General features: G+C 33.2%; 3 protein-coding genes, 1 long non-coding RNA gene and 1 other non-coding gene across 6 annotated transcripts; 4 read left to right on the plus strand and 1 right to left on the minus strand.

Annotated features, from left to right (window-relative positions):
• Positions 1–29: 29 nt before the first annotated feature.
• LOC123220262 (U1 small nuclear ribonucleoprotein 70 kDa-like) lies at positions 30–5,050 on the plus strand. Its single transcript, XM_044642364.1, has 10 exons — positions 30–391; positions 939–1,053; positions 1,152–1,231; positions 1,582–1,657; positions 1,761–1,825; positions 1,915–1,977; positions 3,290–3,371; positions 3,463–3,625; positions 3,847–3,918; positions 4,206–5,050. Exons 1-10 carry the CDS (start codon positions 293–295, stop codon positions 4,834–4,836), a joined length of 1,446 nt encoding a protein of 481 aa, XP_044498299.1. The 5' UTR covers positions 30–292; the 3' UTR covers positions 4,837–5,050.
• A 3,262-nt stretch (positions 5,051–8,312) lies between these two features.
• LOC123212746 (sulfite exporter TauE/SafE family protein 3-like) lies at positions 8,313–13,221 on the plus strand. Of its 2 annotated transcripts, XM_044631928.1 has the most exons (12): positions 8,365–8,831; positions 9,030–9,189; positions 9,281–9,481; positions 9,602–9,666; positions 9,746–9,785; positions 10,886–10,947; positions 11,029–11,115; positions 11,254–11,304; positions 12,008–12,229; positions 12,516–12,609; positions 12,711–12,851; positions 12,940–13,221. In XM_044631928.1, exons 1-12 carry the CDS (start codon positions 8,610–8,612, stop codon positions 13,020–13,022), a joined length of 1,428 nt encoding a protein of 475 aa, XP_044487863.1. In that variant the 5' UTR covers positions 8,365–8,609; the 3' UTR covers positions 13,023–13,221. The 2 variants fall into 2 exon arrangements, with proteins under 2 accessions (XP_044487873.1, XP_044487863.1); XM_044631938.1 differs by lacking the exon at positions 12,940–13,221 and having other exon boundaries at positions 8,313–8,831; positions 12,681–12,827.
• A 1,283-nt stretch (positions 13,222–14,504) lies between these two features.
• On the minus strand, positions 14,505–17,157 carry LOC123194845 (protein LIKE COV 3-like). Its single transcript, XM_044608299.1, has 6 exons — positions 16,980–17,157; positions 16,592–16,644; positions 15,564–15,673; positions 15,278–15,445; positions 14,980–15,204; positions 14,505–14,888 (listed from the first exon to the last, which is right to left on the minus strand). The coding sequence occupies exons 1-6, from the start codon at positions 17,091–17,093 to the stop codon at positions 14,782–14,784; spliced, it is 777 nt and encodes a 258-aa protein (XP_044464234.1). The 5' UTR covers positions 17,094–17,157; the 3' UTR covers positions 14,505–14,781.
• On the plus strand, positions 16,286–16,358 carry TRNAE-CUC. The gene has a single exon. It is a non-coding gene; the product is annotated as a tRNA-Glu (tRNA).
• A 1,424-nt stretch (positions 17,158–18,581) lies between the features above and the next one.
• On the plus strand, positions 18,582–21,564 carry LOC123219081. The gene is made up of 2 exons (XR_006502842.1): positions 18,582–18,969; positions 20,960–21,564. It is a non-coding gene; the product is annotated as an uncharacterized LOC123219081 (long non-coding RNA).
• Positions 21,565–26,680: the final 5,116 nt, after the last annotated feature.

Genomic DNA, 26,680 nt, shown 5'->3' on the forward strand with positions numbered 1-26,680 from the left:
TAAAAAAAAAATTAAGGCACTAAACTCATTTGTGCAATCGACAGCGGATCAACTAAATTTTATGGCTAAAGAAACTGAACCCCGCACGCGGAGTCTATAAATACCTTCGGTACACGATTCTCTCTTATCTGGCTGCCGCTTTCAGGTTGCAATTTTCACGCTTTACCGGAACTCACAGAACCGGACCCTAATAAACAGATATCGAATTGTTTCATGTTATCTTCTTAAGAATCTGATTATCAAACCCTCGATTGCTTCTAAAAACCCTAGTTTAGCTTTGATCGCCTACAACATGGGAGACTACAACGATCCCTTCATGCGCAATCAAAACGCCGCCGTTCAGGCCCGTACCAAAGCTCAGAATCGCGCTAATGTTCTTCAGCTTAAGCTGGTTAGTGTTTTATTACGGCTTGTTTTTGTTTCATGAAAATTTTGAGGTTTTTGGTTTTAAAGTTAATATCTGATGGATTTTAGGTGATTTGATCTTTTTTACAGATTAATGTGGATCCATATGTTTTATCATGTAATCAGTAGGAGTTTCGAAGGATTTTGTGCTATATATATTATTTTGATATTATTTAGTTTTTTAACCAAATGGTTAGGTTTTAATCGGTCCTGTGGATTCATGTGTCAGTATATAGGTTACTAAATAATGAAGAATATATTGTTCAAAATTAGGTGACAGGAATAATAAATTGAAAGATTTTAGACTAATTTTGATTACATTTCCGTTTGGTAAGCATTCCTTTCTACCTAGAACATATTCAAGTTCAAGTTCTTCTCCTGATTTCAAGAAAGTGAATTTGTGTTTCTATATTGATTTTGCTTTTTGAACCCCCTCCTTTCAAATCAATCACACAACATGAATTATTTTTTTTCTAGTTCTTTTAATTTTTTTTCTTGAGCGGAACATATTTCCATTGGTTGTTTTTGCGCAGATTGGGCAAAGCCATCCTACTGGCTTAACAGCGAATCTTCTGAAGCTATTTGACCCTCGACCTCCGCTGGAGTATAAACCGGTCATTGAGAAAAGAAAATGCCCACCACTTACAGGTCATACATAATTATGATACCATCTGTAATGAGTATTCTTTTGATATTATAAGAGGTTATTAATTCAGTTGGCAGTGCTGTATTAATTTTTGTTCCAGGAATGGCACAGTTTGTGAATAACTTTGCTGAGCCAGGAGATCCTGAGTATGCTCCACCTGTACCAGAGCCTGAAACTCCTGTAATAAAAATTCCTTCTTTTTATTATTTAACTTACACAATTTCTTAATCTGCATTTTATGAGACATCTATGATTGCTCCTTGTTATGTTTCTTTTCTCATATATCAATGCTAATACCGGTTTGTTGCTCAATTTGAGCAGGATTTCATATAATTAAGTATTCCATAGAAATGGTGATTAGATCATAAATTTTAAATTTTCTTCTGATCAAGGTGTCACTTTTTTGAATTCAAAGTATAATTACTTAGATTCACCAATGTTTGGATATATTTCCTGACGTTTTGGTTTAAAAGTATATATAACTTTGTTTTTCTTTTTTTTTTTTGTTTAATTCATTTATCTCACTTTAGGCACAAAGAAGAGCTAGAATCCATAAGCTACGACTAGAGAAAGGCGCAGAAAAGGCTGCTGAAGAACTTCAGAAATGTAATGCCACCTTTCTTCTATAAAGTTTGTATGAAAGTGGATTTGATTTCAAAGTCTTTAAAAGTTTCTCTTCTCAGCTACAATATATTTGTTGTTTTTGCAGATGACCCCAATAATGACCCTAATATTTCAGGAGATCCATACAAGACATTGGTTGTCGCTAGGCTTGTAAGTGATAAATATTCCGCTTCTTATCTTTCTTCATCTTTTTCTTAATTTTTCCTTTACTACTTATTAGTTATTTTGTCTGCTTGCAGAGTTACGAGACTACTGAGAGTAGAATCAAAAGGGAGTTTGAGTCTTATGGACCAATTAAAAGGGTAGGTATTTTTGAGCATCTTCAATGGGTTTGGTAAGAGGTTATGTGCCACTTTATTCTTTCTATTCTTTTCAAAATGGTTTATTTTTATAAAATCAAGATTTGAGGCTTTTATAATTTGTGTTTGCAATTTTTTCTTTTGTTTTTTTGTTTTCAATTGTAATATAACTTTTTTTTTTCGTGCTATGAAGTTTAAGCTTGTGTAATTTTCCCTTTATTTTTGCCGTCTTTAAGACCCTTTCTCCAAGTAATCAATAATAGTAATTGATGACTATTGCAAGAATTCATGAATGGTAAGTGTAGTTAGTGATTACTGGGGTATGTTCTGCCCAGCATCTATATTAATAGTGAGAAAGAGAATGTTGGCATCTCCCGGGTCATTACTGTACCATTGAATGGAATGTGCAAGTTGGAATAATGGCTAAGGTGTTAGCTGCCTCTTTGCCAGTTACAGTGTACATGCTTTTGTTCAGTGCGTTGATAACTCTTGATAAAGTTCTATATAGGAATCATTGTGCGATAGGGGCTTTCTTCAATTTTTTTGGGAAAATATAGAGAGAAAAGGCATTTGTCCTCTTTTTAGATATTCTTTTTTAGTAAGTCAACCTCTGGTAAGTGTGGTTATTACTCTGTATCACAAATGAATTTTTTGTTCCCATTTTCTTACAACTCCATTCCAAAGATGGTGCTTCATCCTGCACAGTAAGGCTGAAAATTTAAAGTTGAGCGGAGCAGTGATGCACTGTGCCTTTTGGCCTTTATTTTTGAGCTACAAAAGGGGACCATCATCTGTTCTTTTTCCTGCAGTGGGTAAAATATGTAGGGAGTATTAGCATCTCTTTCTCTTTTATTTGAATTTATAGTGTGCATTACTTGCTACTAAATTTTACTTTTGGCTTTAAAGGCTATCAAAAACCTATCAGCAGTTGAGAAGATGTACTGGTATTTTCTGTATTATCTATATTATCTACAACAGTTTGTCATTTAAAAAATTTATTCCCTGGTAAGGGGAGGTCTAGTATGTTCAACAATTGGTAAATTTGCTACAATACATCAGTTAACCTGCAACTCTAGCAGTGGTGGTGATGCATCTCACAAGGCAATTCCTATGATTGAAAGGTGAGCACGGCTAAAGAGGCCTATTGCCTGTCTGCCGTGCCATTTAGGATTTACTATTTCTATCTCTGTGTAGAGTTGTCACTTGGTTACAGAAAGTTCAAAGTGTTTGTTATGAATTTCCGACCCCTCTCAGGTCTACTTTTCTCCTGTAACTGTGGTTCATATTTTTTTCTCTTTTTCTTTGAGCTTCTCAGGTCCGTTTGGTTACTGATAAAGAGACAAATAAACCCAAAGGCTATGCATTCATTGAATACATGCACACGCGGGATATGAAAGGTTTGCTTCTGTATTGTGCACTCATTAGTGTCAATCTAATATGCTTTTGGCTTTTCTTTTATAAAAAAGCATTCTCCTGTACATCTCACAGCTGCATACAAACAAGCTGATGGGAGGAAGCTTGATGGCAGAAGGGTGCTTGTGGATGTTGAGCGTGGTAGAACGGTTCCAAATTGGCGTCCTCGCAGGCTAGGTGGTGGACTTGGAACAACCAGGGTTGGAGGTGAAGAAGTTAATCAAAAGTATTCTGGAAGGTCATTACCCCAACTGCAACCATGCATCAGATTCTTGTACATGATGACTGATCTATTAATTTTTGCATCCATCATATGATGAACTCTCTGAAATATCAAATATTATGGTGCAGGGCATGATTACTTCTAACAATATCATTCAGAATGTGCTTTAAAAAGATTTCTTATCTGTTTTTGGGTGAAATGCAACATGTTTTCCTTAATCATCTTTAACCTGTCAGGGAGCAAGAGCAATCAAGAGGACCATCTCGGTCTGAGGAGCCTAGGATACGAGAGGATCGTCATGGTGATCAGTAAGATTTACCTATATTTTCTGCTTATCTTATTGTTTATTTTAGGCGGTACCATTTATTTTGTTTGTAAAATAATTTCTTTGACAAAAAGGCTTTTTTGCCCCCCCAAAATCTTTTGGTTTAGAAATTTTCTGTTTACTGAAATCTACTGTGGAGATTTAGGACGAATTCTTATCTTAAGGCCTTTGTCATGGAATATTTATGCCATTTAAGTTGTTTGAAGATTTTTAAATGCTTAACGTTTGGGTGTCATGTATGTGATTGATTTTGTATAATGACTTGGATAGAGAAAGATCCCGTGAAAGAGGAAGGGACAAAGACAGGGAACGGGAGAAGTCTCGTGAGCGCTCCCATGATAGGCCAAGGGATCGTGATCACAGAGATGATCGACACCATAGAGATCGTGATAGGAATAGAGAAAGGGAGAGGGAGAGAGACCGGGGTCGGGACCGTGACAGAGAACGTGATCGAATCCGTGATCATGATCGTGGTCGGGATCGTGGACGTGATCATGAGCGTGACAGAGAAAGCGACCGTGACAGGGAGCGTGAGCGTGATCGTGATCGTGATCGCATTCGTGACAAGGGCAGGGATTATGAACTTGGTGACTTTGAGCATGACCGTGGATATTCCCATGATAGGGATGACTATGATCTTGTTGAATCAAAACGTGATCGAGATCGACAAGGAGAAAGAAACTACGATCATGGTGATGAGGATGATGGTGAGTGGTATGAACACCCTGACCATTATGAACGTCATCGAGGATATGCTCATGGTGACCATGATCATTATAATCAGTATCATGACAATGATCATGATCGATATGATAAAATGGAGGATGATTACCATTATGACCATGCAGTGTCTGAGTCACAGGACAGGGAGCGTACTCGAGATCTTGACCGTGAATACTGAATTTCAGAAGGTCACTTTCCTAGTGTAGCTCTGAAGCTAGAGTTTACTGAAACTTTGAACGTGCAGGTAAGGTTTATAGGAGTTTACTTGTCGCTATTTTATGATCTTGATATGTCCCTATATTTGCATTATCGTATGAAGGAGTTAAGATTGTTTAAGATGTAAGCCAGAATTATCTTTTCGGAGATGGCAGTCAGATTTGTGTTTTGTTCAAGAGCCCTTATCATGTTTCTAGATGTTCTGATGCACTTGTTCTTTATTACATCTATTTATGGTGGCTCCTTTTTTTTTTTGTTTTTTAACTTTTGATTGGCACCCTTTTCTTTATTACATCTATAATTTCTGTTAACAAAATTCAGTAAGATCAATGCAGAGGGAAAAACATCCTTTGAATTTGCGGTACACAAAAATTGTTGAAGTTAAAAGGGATTTCAACATGCATGTTGTTGGAATATTGGGGTGAACCAGTTTACAGCTATATGATTAACTTGTAATCAAAATTAGTATCGGTTAGTTACCAATTTAGAAATGAGTAGTATTATATGTATAAATAACGATGTGTGATCATATGATTGGACAGTTAAAAATTAAGAATAAAATAATATTCAATTATATAGTGATACATTAAAGATAGTGTTATTGTTTAGAAATTGGTAGACCAGTATTGTATACTTTGAATGAGCATTCTATGATTTCATTGGCAATGGGCGCACCTAATTTTGTTTGTTGCTAGGGTGAGGAATTTTATACCAAAGCGATCATTTGGTACTTGCCATATATAATCGAAATCCTCATCGTCCAAATCTACTGATGAATCAACTACTGTGGAGGGAATCCTTTTGAATGATGCCAACCCAAGAGTTCAGTCCCCCATCGCCACCAACAATTTCTTCCAACCTAACCCACATTTCGGGGATTCCAAACAACCTGTAAGATTTCCGAAAAGGGGCCTCATTCTAGGGTCCATTAATCGATTTTGGGGTTTTCTAGCATCTGAGCTAACTCTCATGTAAGGTATATGTCATGTATGTGGCGTCTGTCTGCTGAAAAAAAACAACGAAAGTAGGTATGTTTACTGATCTTCTTGGCAAAGACAAGGGAACACATAACTATTCTCATGCAACGATGCCTACCTTTCGTGTATTAGAAAATGAGCTATAAAATTGAAACTTCACTGGTCATTTTAAATTGAGTTAGGTATGTACGATCATTTAAAAATCTTAATGGAAATCAGAAAAATAAAATAAGATATATGTCACATCTAAATTTTAAGCCAATGTGATCAAAGATGATTCAATTTTAGGTTGATTTGTTTTATGGTATCAATTCAATGCCCCTGTTGAATCCTTCTTTAGAGTAACGTCTAATTTGCAATTTAAGTTAAAGAAAGGGAAAATTATTAATCACAATAGAATCCATAAGATCCAATTTCCAACAGACAGAAGAAACGGGAGGAGTTTATCTTGTAATTTCCAAAGTTGGTGGGCTGACGAGTACTTTTAATTTCAGGGGTGGGGTATGTTTTGTAAAAAAAAAAACCTTTACTACTTGTATGAAAAATTGAATAAAATCATGTGTACTCACGTGTTTTATTATGTAATTAAATGTATTAAATTAAGAATAAACTAACACTTAATCATACGATAATATGCGTAAATGAATACCTGTTAACGATTATACAATAAAGAATTGAGTCTTGAATTTTAAAGAACACGTGATGTATAAATGAAACAATGAAGATAAAAGTGAATCGACCTTGAAAGACAACAATTTAGGAGTTGTTCCTTTTGGGAAATGGAAATTATAAAACTGTGATGAAGAAGCCAAGACCAACAAGCAGAAGCAGCCATGAAGCTTCATGGGTTTAATTTTAATCGGCTTAATAGCAGTATAGTGTGTCATTAGGTCCACATGGCCTTGCGCCTCTTACTCAAATTTTTAACAGTTACCCCACCGCTTTCTTTCTGAAGTTATGTTGCTTCCTGGAAATTTCCTCCAGTGAGAGCTTTGTTCGGTTTAGGTTGCTTGATATTGATTTTAGATACTAACAACAAAACAAAAAATAACAAGCAAATGTGATTGTAGAAGCTAAGAAAAGGAAGCAGCTGTGAAACTTCCATGATTCATAGAATTTCCTCAGGGCTGGATTTAAAAAGATAAAGAGTTGAATTGTATGGTGGGGAAAACTTGTTTACTGTGTTTTTACATGCAGCAATTCAAGGACGGTGATTTTGACAATAACTTCGAAGAAACTTCAAGAAGCAGTAAGAGTGAAAAGAATGAAGATAAAACCCTGCTGTTGAGGAATATAATTACTGAGCTGAAGACAAGATTCAGCATTTGGATGTATATATAATAATTAAATGAAAGACCTTTGCAGACGACAGAAATGTACAAGTTTGAGGACAGTCAATTCTCATTGTAAAAGGTACAAAACTGGTAATAAACATGCATAGTAATACCATACTTACGATACATTGTAAATTTTTTTTTATTTTAATAAAAGGTATAATATTTGATTAAATAATTTTAAAATAAAATAAATAAATAATTACATCATCTAATTATAATTTATTTTTTGAAGTTATATAAATAAATTTATATAATTTATTTATACTAATAGTTTTATTCTAAGTACGAATATTTATTAAAATTGTTGAATATTGTTTGTCCTAGTAAATATTTACTTATCAGAAATATATATTAGATTTATAAGTATGAAGATTAAAACTCACATTATATAAAATCAATTGATTTGTATTAAAATCTAATCCATAACATTTATATACTACTTTTTTATGTTCTATTTATTAGATGTTGAACTTTTAGTTTCTAACACCTTCGTTTAAATGCAATCACTTAAGTTGTTAAATATGTCGTTGGCTCAGTTGATTTTTGGTTGGATACGTTGTCATTTGTATTCAGAAACACTTTAAGTTGTTAAATTCGCCGTTTAACTTGCGCTCTGATACTATATTGAAAATATATATTGGGCTTATAAGTGTAAATCTGATACTATATTGAAAATATATATTGAATTTATAAATGTGAAGATTAAAACTCTAATTATTTAAAATTAATCAATTTGTATTAAAGTTCAATCCATAATATTTATATATCACTGTTTTATATTCTATTTATTAGGCTTGGGAGTTTTACTCTTCAACATTACTGGTCCTAAATGGTTCGAAATATTGCCTATGTTACTACCGACAACGTGATCAGAGGTGACGTTAGAAAACCAAATTTAGAATCAGCTTTGAATTCTGGTCAGTGAAAATTAGAATGAGGAATTATAGGGAAATATAACTAAAACCTGTAATTATTTATAGCAATGATTGGCCAATGAGTTTCATTGATAAATGCACATGAATTACTCGAAATTTTGAAGTTTTTACTTTAATTTCTGCTTTTGTTTTAATTTTTATTGATGATAAAAGCAGTTGCTTTCACCCCAATACGAAAAAATGAAGAAAGAAACAGTTGAAAGGTGAAGAAGATTCTGAAATTTGTAAAATAAAACGCGTCTTTCTGACTGGACTACTGGGTGATACATTCCGTGTCATTGAAATACAGAGAGTTTATAAATGGGGAGCTAGGCAAGTACTAAAGAAGAGCACTTCTCATTTCTCTAGATTTTCCTGCACCTCTGTGCAACTGTGGTCGTCACACCGAGGGCATATAAATTAAAAATCTAGAAATATATCACATAGTGAGGCTCATCTTCATTGTACACTGACTGACTTCTTGCCTGAAAGTTGGAAGCTATCTAAATGGCCCAAACTCAGAGGAACAGCGGTGCTTTAGCAGCTGCATGCATGCTGTTTCTGGGTTTAGTGATTATGCAACAAATGGTGAGCGCAGAGAGATTACTCAAGGATAAAAACCCCGATCAAGTTTTTGGTGATCAGAAAGAAATAAGACCAGGGCTTTTGCTTACAGCAGTACGCTTCTTTTGGCAGGGTGGCGAGTCTTCTTATGAACCTGTTTGGCCTGTGAGTTTTTCACTAGTTTAATTCCACTTAGATACAGTTATGGTGTTTCATCAGTTATAATTCTGATCGTAAAGCAATAATATCCTAACAATAGGCAAGCTTATTGCACCTTGCTTTAGCTAGACTTTGCAATACCTTTTTCTATTTTTGTGTTATAAAATAACAAGTGATCAATCACATTCAATACTGGTTGAGCAGGAGATGGAGTTTGGGTGGAAAATTGTAGTAGGATCCATAGTTGGATTTTTTGGTGCTGCATTGGGCAGCGTTGGAGGAGTTGGAGGTGGCGGAATTTTTGTCCCCATGCTCACCTTGATCATCGGCTTTGACCCCAAATCTGCCACCGCCATTTCTAAATGTCAGTAATCCCTTTCTTAAATTTATATTCATGTTTTCAAAGTAGATATATATAATCTCGTTATATACATAATTGGGTATTATTGTTGTAGGCATGATAATGGGAGCAGCTGGATCAACAGTTTACTACAACCTGAGACTGAGGCACCCATCACTGGATATGCCTCTCATAGATTACGACCTGGCATTGCTATTTCAGCCGATGCTCATGCTTGGAATCAGCATCGGAGTTGCCTTCAATGTCATGTTTGCAGATTGGATGGTCACCGTTCTACTTATCATCCTCTTTTTGGGTAACTGCAAATGATCTTCAATCATAATAATTCCTCTTTCTGTTAATCGTATTTAGTCATAGTTAGCATTTAAACTATATTCTTAGTAAAGAAAGTTACACCAGCTATCTATGGCTGCAGGCACATCAACAAAAGCGCTGATGAAAGGGATAGAAACATGGAAAAAAGAGACATTAATGAAGCAGGTATTAATGTCTACTCATAAATCTCGAGCTTTTATGGATTAATTAATTAAGAAATTGAGATTTTGCATTCGACTAACAGGAAGCAGCCAGGGCGGTGGAGTCTGAGACCAAACTCATCGGTGAGTGCTCTTACCATACGTAGGCCTCTCGGAAGCCCTAGGTACTAAAACCTAGGGTGGGTATAATTGTTTTTGAGTAATGCGCATGTGTATTACATCCATGTAATTCTATATATATCTATTTTGAGTATATAAATATATATATTTATATATGTTATTATATAATTAAATATTAATTTATTCTTAGTTCAAGATTATTTAATTATATGATAACACATATATATATATATCTAAAATAAGTATATATAATTTTATGAGTCACACAAATAGGTTTATGTATATATAAAATATATTATCATACAATTAAATATTATTTTATTATTAATTTAAAATTATAAATAATTTATAATATATATTAAATATATATTTATTAATATATTCTAAGTAAATATGCATAATTTTATTGATTCATTTTAAACCATAAAATGAGATCTCCCTATTTAATAAATTAAAAAAAAAACAATTTAAAATTTGCGTTGCAGTTTAAATGCCTTTTAAACTGACTTAAATCGTTAATTTTATTATATTAAAATACATCTATATAAAATTTTATTTATATGTATAATTATATTTAATAGATAAAATTTTTTAATAAATAATTAAACAAATCACTTGTATTTTATATTTATTTTATCACTGGTCTATATATATTTATTTTATATATATTTAATATTTATTTTCTAATTTAAAAAATTATATTTTTATTATTATTTATTAAGTATTATATATTTATGTGTGAAAATGGTTTATAAAAAGTTTTAACCGTAATTTAATCTGAATCAAATATATATTTTTAATTTAATTAATTTTTTAAGCTATTTTTTCAACTTTGATTTCACGCGCCAAATCGGACAATAACACGACACGCCCCACAGAAGCCTCACATCATAGTCAGGCCCAAAAAAGACTCTAAAGCTTTGTCATAGATGACAAAATTTTCACTTTATTGGTAAAACTGCATATACTAGAGAAGATCAAGAACAAGATTACACCCCTACTTAATTTTCTTTTTATTGGTAAAACTGCATTTACTGATCAGATATGTAGCTTCGTTGATAAAATTTTCATTGTATTGTTTGTGCTAACCTGCTGAGCTACAGAAGGTCAAGAACAAGATTACAAACGACTACCCAGTGGTCCGGCTGCCTCACAAAATGACGAGGTTAGTAGGGAAAATGACAATGGCAATATCTATTCAAAAAATTCTTTATAATATGTTGAACTTGTTATTGTTTTTATCCAGGTTCCCATCCTCCAAAACATTTACTGGAAGGAGTTATCGTTGCTTGTGTATGTGTGGATAGGTTTTCTTGCTGTACAAATCGCTAAGGTAATCAATTTTTCTTCATAAATAATTATAAAATCAAGCAAATTTATATATTTGGCAACCAAAAGCCTAAAAGTTCGGTTGTCTGCAACTGGAAATCACCATAATTTTGCCCTAAGTTGTTTATAAATCTCTGTGCAGGAATACGTTAAAACCTGCTCCATAGCATACTGGATTCTGAACTCCCTTCAAGTAAGTGCTCCCAACTCAATAATAATGAGCTTCAATGAATTTTCTCTGTACATTAGCGTAAGAAAACTGCTCGCCAGCAATGTCATCCTATACCTTAAATGTTAAGCTCCTACAAGTTCAAAAACAAACATTTTGTTAAATGTGAGTGATAGCAGGGCATGAAGATAGACATGAATGGGCATTTTAGAAAAGCATTCGTGGTATATAAACTTTTGATTATGAGTATTCTGGTAATTTTAGTCTTAGTCTCCAAGTGCATTGTCTCACCCTTGGTTCAATAGTTTAGTTCACTATTAAGATATTGATCACTTGGGACACATACAGTATTATGGTTTTGCTTTTAGGGTTTACAATCTAAAGTGTGTCTTGAGAATTTAGCAAACCCACTGACTATTTTATTAGTTTTATTTTAATATCCTCAAACAATGTTGAATGTACATACAAACCTAGTATATTTCCTTTACTTTGCCAATGTAAGCATAATAGTAATTTAATCAAGACAAAGTAACAAAGGCCCTAAGAGATAATAATGGGAAAAAAAATGAAATGGCATCCGAATCTAGCCAAAATTGCTTGTCCAGGATGCACCTGAACAAAAAAACAAATCCTGATGCCTTCACTTAAAATATAGAGACTTCAACAATATAAAATTACATTGTCTCAATGATGAAATCAATTGATCATCGAATTCTGCATTTTGTAGGTACCTATTGCTGTCTCTGTCACACTCTTTGAAGCCATATGCTTATACAGTGGAAAAAGGGTGATTGCATCCAAGGGAAAAGAGATTACAAATTGGAAGATACATCAGATTTTATTTTACTGTTCTTGTGGGATAGTAGCTGGCATGGTAGGTGGATTACTTGGGCTAGGAGGAGGGTTTATCTTGGGACCTCTTTTTCTTGAACTGGGAATTCCACCTCAGGTATGCATCTGCTATTCTCAATTGGTCACCAGAAGACTTTAAAAACTATACATTTTACACTGACAAAAAGCTTCATATCATTTCCCATAGTCAAAAATATGTTTCCTAGCTGACCCTTGTTCCCTAAGTGAAAGGATTGGGTTCGAGACCTAGTATTGTCATGCCAAGCCAAACCTTAAATTACCTGGGTTGGAGGTTTACCTGTACCCCTAAACAGGCAGGGTTCTGGTAACGAAAAAAATTAAAGAAGTTTCCTAATTTACAAATATTTGTGCACTTTTTTCAGGTAGCAAGTGCCACATCAACATTTGCAATGGTATTCTCATCTTCAATGTCAGTTGTACAATACCATCTTATCAACCGTTTCCCTGTCCCATATGGTAGGTGATAGAAATGAAAGAACAAATAAAATCACTTGCTACAAAAACTAATTGTAGATCTTTGCTGCCAGGAGTTAAAATTTTATCTTGATTGTCTGCAGCTGCTTATTTTACTTTAGTTGCAACAATAGCTGCTTTCACTGGTCAGCATGTAGTGAGAAAGATAATTGCAGTCCTTGGCAGGACATCAATAATAATTTTTATACTGGCTTTGACAATCTTTGTGAGCGCCATCAGTTTAGGTAAAAGTTGCAACTTCAATTGAAGATGTTTAATTTCAGTTTCTGGAGGAGAGAGCAAAATTATGAATTTTCTGATCATATGCTGCAGGTGGGGTGGGCATTGAAAACATGGTTGAGAAGTTGGAGAATCAAGAATACATGGGATTTGAAAATCTGTGCCACCAATCCTGAATTCTATTGTATAGTAGTGTTAGCTCACTACATTCAAAATCACATTATATACTGTGCCTATGTCTGCTAAAACTTCTACAGCAAAGTTTCATTATGTTTTTTATTTCTTTCTCCCAGCACAGTTTTTGTAATGGCTTCTGCAGGACAATCTTTGGGGAATAATGTGCCAAGTTGAGACCTTAAATTTTTCATTTTGCTACATTTTGTTCCATCTAAAATCTAGAATCTCACAATTGAAAATTTTTAGAATACAATTTTTGGGTTTGGGTCCACCTATAATGGGTCAAGACTGGTTGCTTGTATTAACTATCAAGAGTAATTAGATAATTATAAGTATGTTCAAAACTGCTTACCTTGGAATGATGAACCTATTTTATAGTAGAAGAAAACTTTCTTCTTCTCCCAAGAAACCAACACATACACAGAGAGTCTCCCAAATAATATCAGAATAGCAGCGTATGGAGGCAAATATTGTTGTGGAAATAATTAACATTGGATCCTCACAGTATATTTGAATCAACAACCCAAATAGACTCGGATTCGGACACGTATTAATTTTGTTTTATAGAATCACATATTTACAAAATAACAATTGTTTCCAACATCAATCTTCGAGTTTGAGCTGATCTTTTTAAATGATATCTCACAGCTGCAAGAGATGTCACAATTTATTACTTTGTAGAAAAAACTTATAAAAGCAAAAGAATATAATATGTTTCATATAGAATTTAATTTTAAATGTAGGTTTTGATTTTCGATATTTCTGATGAGAAAAAGGTGAGATTATATGTTTTCGTACACATTTTAATTTTTATTATTTTTAAATATAATATTAATAGACATTTTTAAATGTTAACAAATATTAAGGTGAAAGATTGAATTGTATTTCAATTTTTGGAAATTATTAATAATATTGAAAAAGGAAAAAAAATCAAGAGATTCAATTATGTTTTTGAACAAGTCAAAATAAAAAAAAATAAAGAAATTCAATTATATATGCTTAACAAAACCAGCAAAAAAGGAGAAGAAATTCAGTTATATTTTTTCAACAAACCAAAAAAATCAATTATATTTAAAAAAAAAAAACCCAAAAATGTATATTAAAGGGGCATTTGGTTTGAGTAATGTTTTATTATCAAAATAGAAAAATTACCTTGAAGATAGATTACTTAGAAGATTACTGGATATAAATGATTACTATATTTGATAAAATCTGATAAGTATAAATAATTATTGTGTTTGGTTAAACGTAACAAAAAAATACCAATAAATAATTTTACTTAAATATTCTTGAATATAGTTATAAACTTAAGACATCTGTGCCCCTTGTTTGGTTAAATGCCCTTGAATATTACTTCATAACATAACTAATCCATTACCACTGAAATTAAATTATGAATTGGGCCAAAGCTTGTTGGTGCCGACAGAACTAAACTTGATGGAATATTTTCTGTGGGATTTCACCATACACGTTGGCTTTGACTTAATACATGCCAATTTTATCAATTACTGAATACAAATCACATTTTAGGGAATAAGAAGGAAAACAAAGAAAAGATGGTCGGTGACATTAGTCCTTTTGGCAAGCCACCATCTCTAGTCTGAATTCAATAGCCAAGATTTCATAAAGCATTTGGAAGCATCAACTTCTCAGCCAAAACTTTTTTTTCCTTTTTACAGCATCCTTTTACTGTCAATCTGCTCATTTGGGTGCAAGTAGAACTTCTTTAAGCACTTTTTATGAGGTGCAAAACCACCGTTAAACCTGTGGCACAGCATATTTTCTAAATCCTGCTGGTCGAACAGCTTGTGCATCCAGGGTAGTTAATACCTGAGGTATTGACATGCCACCGGAGATGACGATTTCTGCTCCAAATGTTGAACAAGATTTTTGTTATATTAGAAAATTTAATACATTTATTCTTCTTTTATATTGAGGTAGAAATAAAAATCTTACCAACTGCTTCTCGAACAGAGAGATTAGGCCTAAGAATGTCATTTGAGCTGATTAGAACGATGTCTCCAATATAAAGGTGGTTGGTGGGCACAAAAACACAGCAGAGCTCCTCTGCACCAGAGCTTCCATGGAGAATAAGAGTTGATGTGATGAAGCCAATTGCATACTCTCCAATTCGTGGATGCCTTACAATTGCAACTTCCTTGAAAGCTTGTGAGTTCTGATCTGGAACAGACAGTGGACTTAACACTGTTGGCTTCTATATGCTGAAACTAAAAATTAATCTCATTATACCCACCTGGTGATATTGCTGCACTTATTTGTTTTGAGGCAGTGTAAATATAGCTAACGAGAGGCATTTTCTTGATAAACCATTCTCCCAAGCTAAGAACAGAAGCTCCCAACCATGAGGACATGAAGACACCAACCACGAAGATGAAAGTTATAGATGTCATGAATCCAAGACCTGCAAATTAATTAGTTATAAAAAGTGTAACAAAATATTACTTCATAAAATGTAGTTAGGCAGGGAAAGTGAAATTCAGAAACTAAAATCAAAGAAGCAGAAAAGATAATATACCAACCAAAGACATTGATGCCAAGATGAGTATATGTTGGGGAGAAGACTCCATCCACAAAATGAATAAACCACCAAGTGGTATAGAATGTGATAGCTATAGGAAACAAGATGACACTGCAGAAAAATACCAATCACTTGTCACTAAACAAACACAATAAAATGGGGTAGATATAGTTCACAACATTTTGGTAGAAAATGGAAGATAAATAAGGTGAAGAATGATAAATCACAATTAGTTTTAATTATACATAAAGTTTACCATTGCTACTTTTTCTTGGGGCAGCAGTAAGAAAACTGTGGAATTTAGTCCAAAGAAGTGCCTTTCAAGTTTCAGTTTCAATAAACATTTTACCATCAGCATACAAGAGGCAGAAATCTTAAATTGGTGTTGTCCATGGCCTGAATATTACTCAAATTTCACAAGTCCCCGTAAGGGGAACCTTGCTGCTATTGTGATCCTCTTATGGCAGCTAGGCCCAGCAGAATTCCAGTGACTAGCTTGGTGGACTAATGTTAAAGTGGAAGTGCAGCATGGTTTAGAGCATTAAGCAGTTTCATGTCTATCCTTCAATTAATAGCTCACTTTGGTCATTAACAAAAATGTTTGTCTATGCAACTAAAAATGAAATAAATCCGCAGGGCTCAGCGAGGAAGAGGAAGCAGAGGCTAAGCGTCACTTTACTTATCTAACAAACATGTAAAATTATTTATGAGGAGAACCTCAAATCCGTTGTAGTCTAGTCGGTTAGGATATTCGGCTCTCACCCGAAAGACCCGGGTTCGATTCCCGGCAACGGAATATTTTTCTGCTTTCCATCTATTGTTTTTCGTTTGTTTCTGCATCACTTCATCTATTATATTTCTCTCTTTGTTTTCTGAACTGAATCCCTTCACCATTCATCAGTTCACCTATTATTTTTTGTACCGTAAATTAATTATATTCACCCTTTTGTATCATGCGTCCATATATTAATTTTCTATTGTACATTTTGCAGAATAAAAAGAAGGAAACATTTATCAACAATGACTGACCATCCCGTCATGAACTTTTTTGAGGCCCAACTACGGATAACTTTGGAGAATGCCTGCACAGGTATGCAAAATAAAACGCTTCTCAAACTTTCCAACTGATAAAATTATTCGAAAGGCAAGTAAAAACTCATAATTCCACAAGCAAATCATTGACATTGATCGCCTCCTTCAGCATTCCTTACCCAAGAATTTCATGAGGCTAAAAGCATTTACCACACATTTATTAGTGCATGCTGTAATTACCTAGAAGCTAAAGTACCTCGTCTCTTCACAGTTGAAAATATCGCTTGCAAAGTATTTTGAGTGATGAAAATAGACGATCAAAATTATCTTTGCTTATTCAATTTAAAAAACGGAGGTAACACAGAGACTTTGATAAAGAGATCACCTCTTTCCCCGTAGAAGCTTGATGAGATAAAGAAGCGGCGGCTGATGAAACAGAGTCTCCATTATCAACAACAACCGTCATTGGAATCAGTCGTTCGAGATCTCTCGTTCCCATACTCTTTCTTTCTTTCTCTCGCCTGCTGCAAGAAGAAACTAATTCTTCGTTGATCGAGATGAATCACTACTTCTCGATCTGTCTCGGTAACGTATCACAACCAACCTATTTACGTAATGCAATCTCTCCTTTAATTACAATTTAAGCCCAAAAGAATGAAATATTAGAACATGGTGACAGTGATGAAAGATTTTAGCTTGGAATTAGTTACATGCAAAATCATAAATAAGTGGCCAAAAGACTATTTCCCACCCAAGTTTTGACGGAAAAACAAATATATATCAGTGAGATTTTAAAAAACTCAAACACTAGTTTTTAAGTTAATTTCTATTAAAAATTTTGATTAGACGTAAAGATAAAATTATTATTTTATTATTTATTAAGTCTAATTCATTTATGATAGGTTATTCCGATCTGATTTATTTTAACTAATTGCTATTGATAGTTGATGTGAGAGTTATTGATAGTTTGACTTTTATTTAAAGTCCAAACGATCTCCTCAAAATAGAATTTATGTTATTTTTATAAAAAGAAGAAAAGTCTTCCTCTCCACCCAACATAAAGCTCTTGTCTCTCATCAAAATGTATTATGTGAAGCAAATTAGGTCGTAGAAATGACTAATGTCAACATCTTGTGTTGTACTTCATCAGAACACAAATCTAGATACGTAAATTTATTATTTATAAAATTTCACAGAATTTATTTTAGATATAATTGTTCCCAACAACTAAGGCTGAATTCGAAACAAGCTTGTTCGGGCTCGAAACGAGCTTTGCTTGAATGAGCCCGAGCCTGAGCTTGCCTTGAACGACCCGAGTACGAACATGAGTTTGAATTTTAAGCAAAAAATAAACACGAGCCAGAATCTGAACACCGGTTAAGCGAGCTGACTCACTCAAATGAAAAAATATTTAACTTGGAGTAAACGACATAATTTGTTTTTTGAAATACGAGCCTGAAACCAAGCTATTAAACCTAAAATGTGAGCCAAAACGAACTCGAGCTTGAACACACAAACCTGAGCTAAGTACAAGCAGAGTTCGAATATTAAAATTATGAAATGAGTCAAACACGAACATATGTTTAGCGAGCTCGACGAGCCTAAGCCAGAGCTTGGACTCATTGAAAACAAGCTAAAAACGAGCTGGCTCTGTTTGGGCTCAGCTCGACTCATATCCAGCCGTACAAACAATATTAAACCTTAAAACCTTACCAAAATTATATCACTTTCTTCTCTAACATAGAAAACTAATAATTCCTGCTAGAATTAAATTTTAAAAAATTTATTTTTTGCTCTAAGATTTCAAAACCTTTTTTCTATTTTCTGATGACTAGCTCTAGCTGAGCCATCCTCTTCCTCAACGGCGATGGTGGCTTCCACTCCTTCTGACTGATGTAGTATAAAAATTCTGTAGTTATTATTTTAATTAAGTTCCTTTTACGGTATTAGAGTACATTGTCAACTTTTTTTTTTTTTTCAGATTATTAATCAATAATAAAATAATAGTATTAATTAATTTTGCCTCAAATGGTAATCCACCTTTTACACTGGCGGATCATTTTGACTTTTTCTTTTAAATTTTTCAGTCATGTTATTGTTAACAAAACGGCAGTTTCTTGGAAATTCAGCAGAAAATCCACTAAATTATTTAAGCCATTCAATTCAACGATCAAAATCTCATCTCCAATCAACAGTTTTATCAAATCAAAGTATTTCATACATTATTTAGGAAATAGTGTTTAAGTTTTGAAGGTGCGTGAAGAAATGATAACTCGTTCTAAACTCGTGGAGCAACTCAGAGACTACCAGATCCGATCTCAACACAAGTGTCCAGCTCTCACTGTCTTCTCTCCTAAACCTCTTCTCTCAACATGGTAACTCTCTGCATATCTAATTTTGTATTAATTATAAATTTAGGTTGATTTATTAGTTAAGCATTTAGGTATCCAAATTTATTTTCTTCTTTATTTTGTGTTATTAGAAGTCTTTTGGTGATACTATAACTCAAGAACACGGATGAATGGCTGGTTATTTTTGTCTTTATAAATCATAGGCTGTCAATTAGCTTCTTCGTAGATACAGGACGATGAATATTGTGAAAGCCGTATTTTGTTTATAGCCAAAATTGGCTTTTTCATTCGTAAGTAGTGTTGCAATCACAGAAATATTGAAATTGAGGAATTAAGAATATTTTATTGAATTAAGACTTGAGTTTATTAAGAATACAAAAGAGGCAAGTTTTCATTGAATTAAGACTTGAGTTTATGTAGTTTGGACATAATTTTAAAGTAAAGAGAGAAAATTATCTTAAAATATGTGAAAGAATTGATTTCGGTTCCCTGCTTGCATATTGAGGATGCCTATAGCGGCCATTTACGGAACCAAAAGCATTGGCTTGTAGCTCAACCTTACAGTGAAGCTGAGTCAGTTGCTTTACTTCAGAGTCTGTGATGTTCTATTCAATTTTGTATTTTGGTTTTAAAAGTCTCTAATATCTATGCCCTTTTCAGTGGTAAGTATTGTAATTGGTAATGTTTTGTGATCTTTAACAATTTGAAGTTCTTAATCAATGTAGTTAGAAAATTTTTTTCTTTAATAGTCAGTGCATGTAGGTTCCTTGCTATGGAGTCCAAATAGTTGGAAACGGTTTGCAGATAACTTGATTTGAGCCTTTCTTTTGTTGATTTTGTGATGTGCTGCATGATTTGCTTTGAGTGATTTCAGTATAGTCTTCTTTTTAGCAGCAGCAGACATAATTTTGTTAAGTTGTGCTTGAACATGTTTTTCTACGCTGTAAATTTAAGAAGTTGTGTATCTCTATTTATTGGTTGATTAATATGGGATTTAATTTTTGGCTGGTCAGTATTTTGGTGGAGTTTAGTTACACCATATCCTTACCCTTTATCCTCCTATATTCTGGCTTATTGATGGACTGTGTATTCCCAACTAATGGAGATGACTTTTGTCTCATCCAGGTATAAACTTGAGGATTTTAAGGTTCAAGTAGTCTGTTACATGTGTGGCTTGATTTATTAACAGGCTTTGCATGTGGATCCAAACACAGACCTGCCTTATATCGAATTGGTATTTGGTTAATAGGCTGGAAAGATTCAGGATTTGGAAACAGGACCCAGTGTTCAAACTGCTTTGATATTAGGTTGAATAGTTGTGAATCTAAAAACTTAAGTTTGTATGTTAAATTATAATATTTAAACATTAACTGATACATCTACTCCTGCATCTTGGGAACTTAGGAAAGAATTCTATATGCTAAGACCTGTAAAGAACGGTTGGTATTTGTTGTTATTTTCATATAGAAGTTCCTAAGCTAGATACCTGAATCTCTTTAACCACCTTTTTAGTTAGAGACGGACCAACTTACAGCCAGCAATAGTTAACATGCTAAAGATGCAGCTATGTAATCCATGAAGTACAACTAAAGGAATGGCAATGAGGAATACGTATAAATTTGATAGGGGCAATCATTTTAGTTTTGATGGATTTGTGTGTGCTAGACTATTTCATTATAGATTTAAAGCTTTTTTATTTTCCTTAGATGACAAAATGTAAGCACCAAACAATCAATTTCAATATGCCATTCTGTGCTGCCACAGTTTTTGCTAATTTAATTCTGATTAGGATAATCTTAGTTTTACTTGTCCACTCCCCTAGCCCATTTGATTCATTTCTTCACTCAGATATTCTTATAGCCTGTTGAGTTTCAATACGTCATTGGACCATTTATGTTTATTTCTATATTTATTCAGATTTATAACTACCTTATTTTAGTGTCTAAAGTATCCTAAGGATCTTTATATGATTGTGATTCATTAAATGTGAAAATTTTGTGTTTACTTCATGCAGGGGTGATGTTGCTGTAGCTGTCTTTTGGGCCTTATTGTTTAGCATGCTTGTCATATCATCCTATGTGGCTTTTTACTTTAGGCACTTATGGATTTCATTCTTCATTTTGTGCCTTGGTATTTTCCTTCTGCTACACCTAAGAAGTTATAGGCAGGCAAATGCGAGGAAGAGGGATAGGAGATTGTTATTACCTTTGTCCATGTGAACCATCTATTTTAGTAAAGGTACTTGCAGCTATATGACTAGGCTAACTCACTTTAATTCATGTGGCCTCTTCTAATCAATTATAGAGCATGGAGCGCTAATCTTGGTTAATGGGCCCTAAAGCACCTCTCTGACACGGGTGGTACTGTTCCTCCCACTCCTCCTTAACCATACACTGAAGGCATGAGGATTTGCAAACCTCCCATTTCTGACATGTACTTGAGCCAACTTAAGAACCTGTTAGTTTTTTCGTATCATTGGCTTGTAGATTTCAATCAGGTTCAATAATTTTGTCTATCTACTGTTCCAGGTTGAGCTTTATTTCTTCAGATTTGAGCTGAAGGAGGTGTAACCAACTATCAGATTAAAATAAAATCTTAAAATCTTTATGATGATTAAAAGTGATATAGTAAAGATGGAAAAATTAAAATGATTTGCTGATCTTATCAGCCACCTAATAGGTAAGATTTTTCAAAGAGTAAATTACTTTTTCCCACCCAAGGTTTGGCTTAAAAACTCTTTCACTTCTAGATGACATAAATTACATTTTTCCACTCAAAATCAAACTCTATTAATGGAAAAAAAAAAAAAAAACTTAAAACACTATTAGGAAGTGAAATTATCATTCCATATTTATTATTTCATTTTTTAAAATTATGATATAACCCTAGATTAACAAAAATATTAAAAATTCTTTAAATATCCAAACTGTATAAGAACCATATTATTTTCCTTTCCTTTCCTTTCACTCTCACCCTTTCTTCGATGGATCCCTAGTTAGCCCCCTAGGACCTCCTGTTCTCCAGTAGCCCACCCCACAATCCCAACCCCTTAGTCCTTTCTCTTGTACCACCATATTTCCCCTTCTCTCTCATCATGAGTTTCGACCCTGAAAACCCTCTCTCCTATCGCAATCGGAGTTGTCATCAATGACTTCCCTAGATCGAGTGAGAGTCGTCAATGATAGCTCAAATACAATAGGAGAGAAGTTTGAATGGGTTGAAACTCATGATGATGGTGAGATTGTGATATTGGTGAAGGCGGTTACCAACGGCTACAGTTTCTAATGGAAGGCAGGGACTGAAATACAAGATTTCAAACCTTAAAAAAAGGTCAAAATGTTATCTTTTTAACATTTAGGTAAGATTTGCAAAAGGTTATTTTATATTTCTTTCAAAATATCTAGATGGTGAAATTACTATTGTACTCTTACAGCGTTAGGTTATTAAATAGAGTTTGATTTTAGGTGAGAAAGTGTTATTTATGGTATCAAGCGGTGGAAAATGATTTTTTTTTTTTTTTGGGCCAAACCTTGGTTGGGAAAATGTAATTTACTCTTTCTCAAATGAAGTTTGAAGCATCTGCTCTCTACATATTCCCTTTCAGTGTTCTCTTTTAGATATTAGTGTTTAGTGTTATTGTTTATTTAAATTTATGCTTCATTTAATAGGTCATTTTTGGAAGCACAATTTAAGTTTATTCAATTCTTAAATATGGTATTTGTGTCAGTTTCACTTTCAATGAAAATAGAGATTTACCTTAATTAACAGTGTTTGGCCTTTGATTGTCCAATATACTTAAAATATCAACTCAATAATATTTAGACTTGGAGTTGTGAAATTTATAGTTGCCTTTGGAATATTGGGTGGATGACAACATCAGTGATGAGATCTTTTGCTTATATTTTAAACAATATCTCTTGTATCTTATTTGCGTTTATAACTTTTGATTTGTGACTGAATTTGGATTGAATTTTATAGTTTTACTTGTTGCTTCATATGAATTAGGAAAGCAATTGGATAGGGTATAAAATGCCTGTGGAAGGCATATGTTGCTTGTTTACTTTATTATTACAATTAAAACACCTAAAGTGATCATCCTCAGGCATGGCTCAAGGCATGCAAGTTATCACGAGTAAAAAAAGAATAGTAAGATAATCAAAACACCGATGGTAGACAGTCTATGTGTGGCTTAGAATTCACACAGTTGCTCAATTAGTGGAGGAATTAGTGACCCTCCAACAGATGCCTTCAAGAATTATAAGAGTTATTTAAACACTGGCTCCTGGATTAGCAAGAACAATTTTTTTTAGGTTTATGGTTGCATAGCACTGTTTACTTAAACACTGGGGTTCATTACAAATAATGATAGATAGCATGATAAATTAAGTATAATACCTGTTTGCTTTTTCAATTCTTTTTGTTGCATATTGTTATCATAACATGTGTGTATTCAATTCTTGACTATCAAGCAATGTTTTGAAGCCTTCTTTATGAAATAATGGCAGTTGGGTACTGCAAAATACAGTTACAATAAAAGAGGAATTGCTTCTGCATGCTACATACTGTAGAACATATGAGGTGACCACCATATAATAACTGTATATATACTATCATTATTATTGGTTTCTTAAGATGTTTATTGAAGCATAGTAATGGCGCATGGCACTTGAATGTGTGGAGAAGGTGAAGTAGTGGGCATTATAAAGGTACCTTTATGATAAATGTTGTCTGCATGAAGTGCAGTTTTGGCGCCAGAGAACAAAATTGATTGAATTTAATTATTATTCTTATTGTCATCATTTGAGTATACTCAGTATAGTGTTAGAAAGTAAAGGCTGTAATTGAAGAAGTCATATTCAGATGTCACATATAATTATTATCACTTTCAAACATGAATTCTCTAATAGCTTGAGGCAAAAGATAAAGTCAGTTGATATTAAATAAGAATGAGTTATCTTTTTGAGTTAATCCTTGGTGTTTCTACCATGAAGTTATGAAATCAACTCTAGTTGGAATGCAATTGTTTTCCAATAAAATCTCTCTGGTTAGACGCTTGTAGTCCTAGCTTGGTGGATCTTATCTGACATCTATCTGTTCTTTTATCTCCTATCAGGATTTAGACAGTGATTGATCATTTATCCAGAAACATGAAAACACTCTTTTTAAGATCAACTCACCATATTAATCTTATATTTCTAGGCCTCTGTTGCAGTTACTTATAGTTGTCATAATTTCTCATTTTCGGAAGCATCACTCAGTGACACCTGTACCAAAGGCCAAAATTCGCGGGCAATGAAAGGCTCTTCCACTAAGGCTTAAGTTAATATAATTACTAGTATGCTTTAGATTATTTTAGCTTAATCCCATAAGAAGTTATTATTTAAGCAGTCTTCACCCCAAACAATTCTGATGATGTGATTCATGAATCTCAATGGTCAATCCATGAACTATGAATATGATCAGGGGACCGCGGGCTTTGATTAGATATGGCCGAAAGAAGAAGGTGGAGTCCTAGTTGGTTTTCCCCACCCCGTTGACAGAAAGGCTTGTAGGTTTGATTAATTATTAATGGTTTGCATTGTGCTTATAGTTTCACTTTAGGTGGTTCTCTTTTCTTATACATGTTTTAGAAAACCCAAAAGAAAGGCTTTAGAGTTTTAAATTCTTCCTTGACCACTGAAAGCTTTACTAATTAGAGATAGGTCCCAAATTCAAAGATTTTCAAGTTGGCTTGTTGGATGTAAACCTCAGTCTTCTTTTGACTTTTCATTGTACATATTAACTCTTGTAGGCCTGTGTTGCCTCAATCATGTACCGCACACTGGCTCCATGCATTTGTGGAACCCATTTTGCAACTAAACTTTTTCTCTTGAAAAGTTTCATTGTATCATTTTTATTACATTTATTAATAACATGAGTGAGTTAGGTACATACCATGGTGACTTGCACATTTATAACATGTTTTTACCTTCTTGTTGAATGTTGACTTGATATTAAAAAATCTTGCAGCAGCCGAGGTATAGCATATTCTTTAGAATCTTAGTAGTATGCATGAGTGATGATGATAGTTTGAGACTTGGAGACGTTTCTTGATCTTCTATCTGTGTTTTCTTTGACATTTTCATGATTGATTCAAGTGAGTAATTGCATTTTATAATAGACCCATCGACTAATTGTCTGGTAAGATACATTGTAGTTTCTGTGGCTTTCAGTTTGAATGGTATTGATGTTGAAATTTCTTTTAGAAGGAAGAAGATGCAAAACTCTCTGCCCATGCTGCCACAATTGAATCTCTATTCATTTGAGTTGTTCTTTTTTCTTGTTTATTTGTTGTCACTCATAATTCAATTTCAAAACAAACACAAGTTTGAACGAAGGGAATACGGCTTCGTTTTGAAGGTGTAATCATTCTAAGAATGAAGCAATAAAAACAAGAGTGAGGGAGGGAGCATGAATGATAATGATTGGGAATCCAAGTGATTGACCAATAAAAAAATCGAGGGAGAGCGGACCGTAACAGCAATAGCTAAAACTGGTCAAAGATTGTGACCCCAAATAATGAGTATTCTCTGAGTATGGTGCGGCCACGTTATCTAAAGCTCTAAACCGGGCGTGAGCAATGATTGAAACTGAGAGAAGTGAAGTGAACTTAAAGTAAAATTGTAATTCAAAACAAATAAAAAAAAATTCGCCCCTGCATAAGATTTTATATATAAAAGAGCATAAATTTATATTTTTTAATAATATATCAAAATAAAATTTTTTATTTATATGATTCAGTGATTATGTGATTAATTATTTAATTTAAAGTTTGTCTTATTCGATAGGATCTGATTTGAAAAAAAATATCAAAATTTCTTTAAATAGTGTGAACTTGGACAATTATAAATTCAAGGATTATTGACACTTATTTGGAGAATTAACTCACTAACATATTAATTATTATCCATTTTAAATAAATAAAATTATGTGTATAAATACAAATTTTATTAATTTATTTATACAAACAAATGTGTTAACAAATGTTAAATAATATAATTATTTACTTTCTCTTTTAATTCAAAATCTCTCAATTACATATTGTTGACTTAAGTTTGTATGGACATGTTCTTAATTTATTTATATAAGTACTATTGTTGTTATTATTATTATTTTTTTAAGATGTTCAAGGTATTTATTGTGTGGGTTTAGAGAGTAGAAGTTGAAGATATTGCAATGTGAATTGGGCAATGTAAGACTTCTTAGGGATAACTTGAATGCTAATAGTAGGTTGGATTAATCAAGCAAGAGGGTTTGAATTCAAAACTCGTTGGTGACATATCAAAACTAATATTTCAATTTATCTAGTATGATGATTGGGTGACTGATAGTGATACAAGATTTTTTTTTACATGGTGTGGATGGTTCAAGATCAATTAGGTCAAAAAGATAGCTCGCAACTATATGTAAAAAAGGTTATTTGACTCATATAAGGATTTTTCATTATCAGAGTAAATTTGGCAGGCAAGAGTATGTAACTAATATGAAGAAAATGGAAATGATATATTTAAGGAAAAATGTCTTTTTTTCATTGGAACTATCATTCCTATCTTTAAAATAAAAAATGACAAATTTCCACCTTATTTACAATCTTTTTGTCACCTTAAGCTTAAAGGGTTGTTTGGTTCCAAGGATTTAAAGATTACCTTGGTAATCTATCTTTTATTATTTATATTATCTTGTTTAGTTTATCAGT

Source organism: Mangifera indica, chromosome 1 (assembly GCF_011075055.1).
Source record: "Mangifera indica cultivar Alphonso chromosome 1, CATAS_Mindica_2.1, whole genome shotgun sequence".
Taxonomy (NCBI): Eukaryota; Viridiplantae; Streptophyta; class Magnoliopsida; order Sapindales; family Anacardiaceae; genus Mangifera; species Mangifera indica.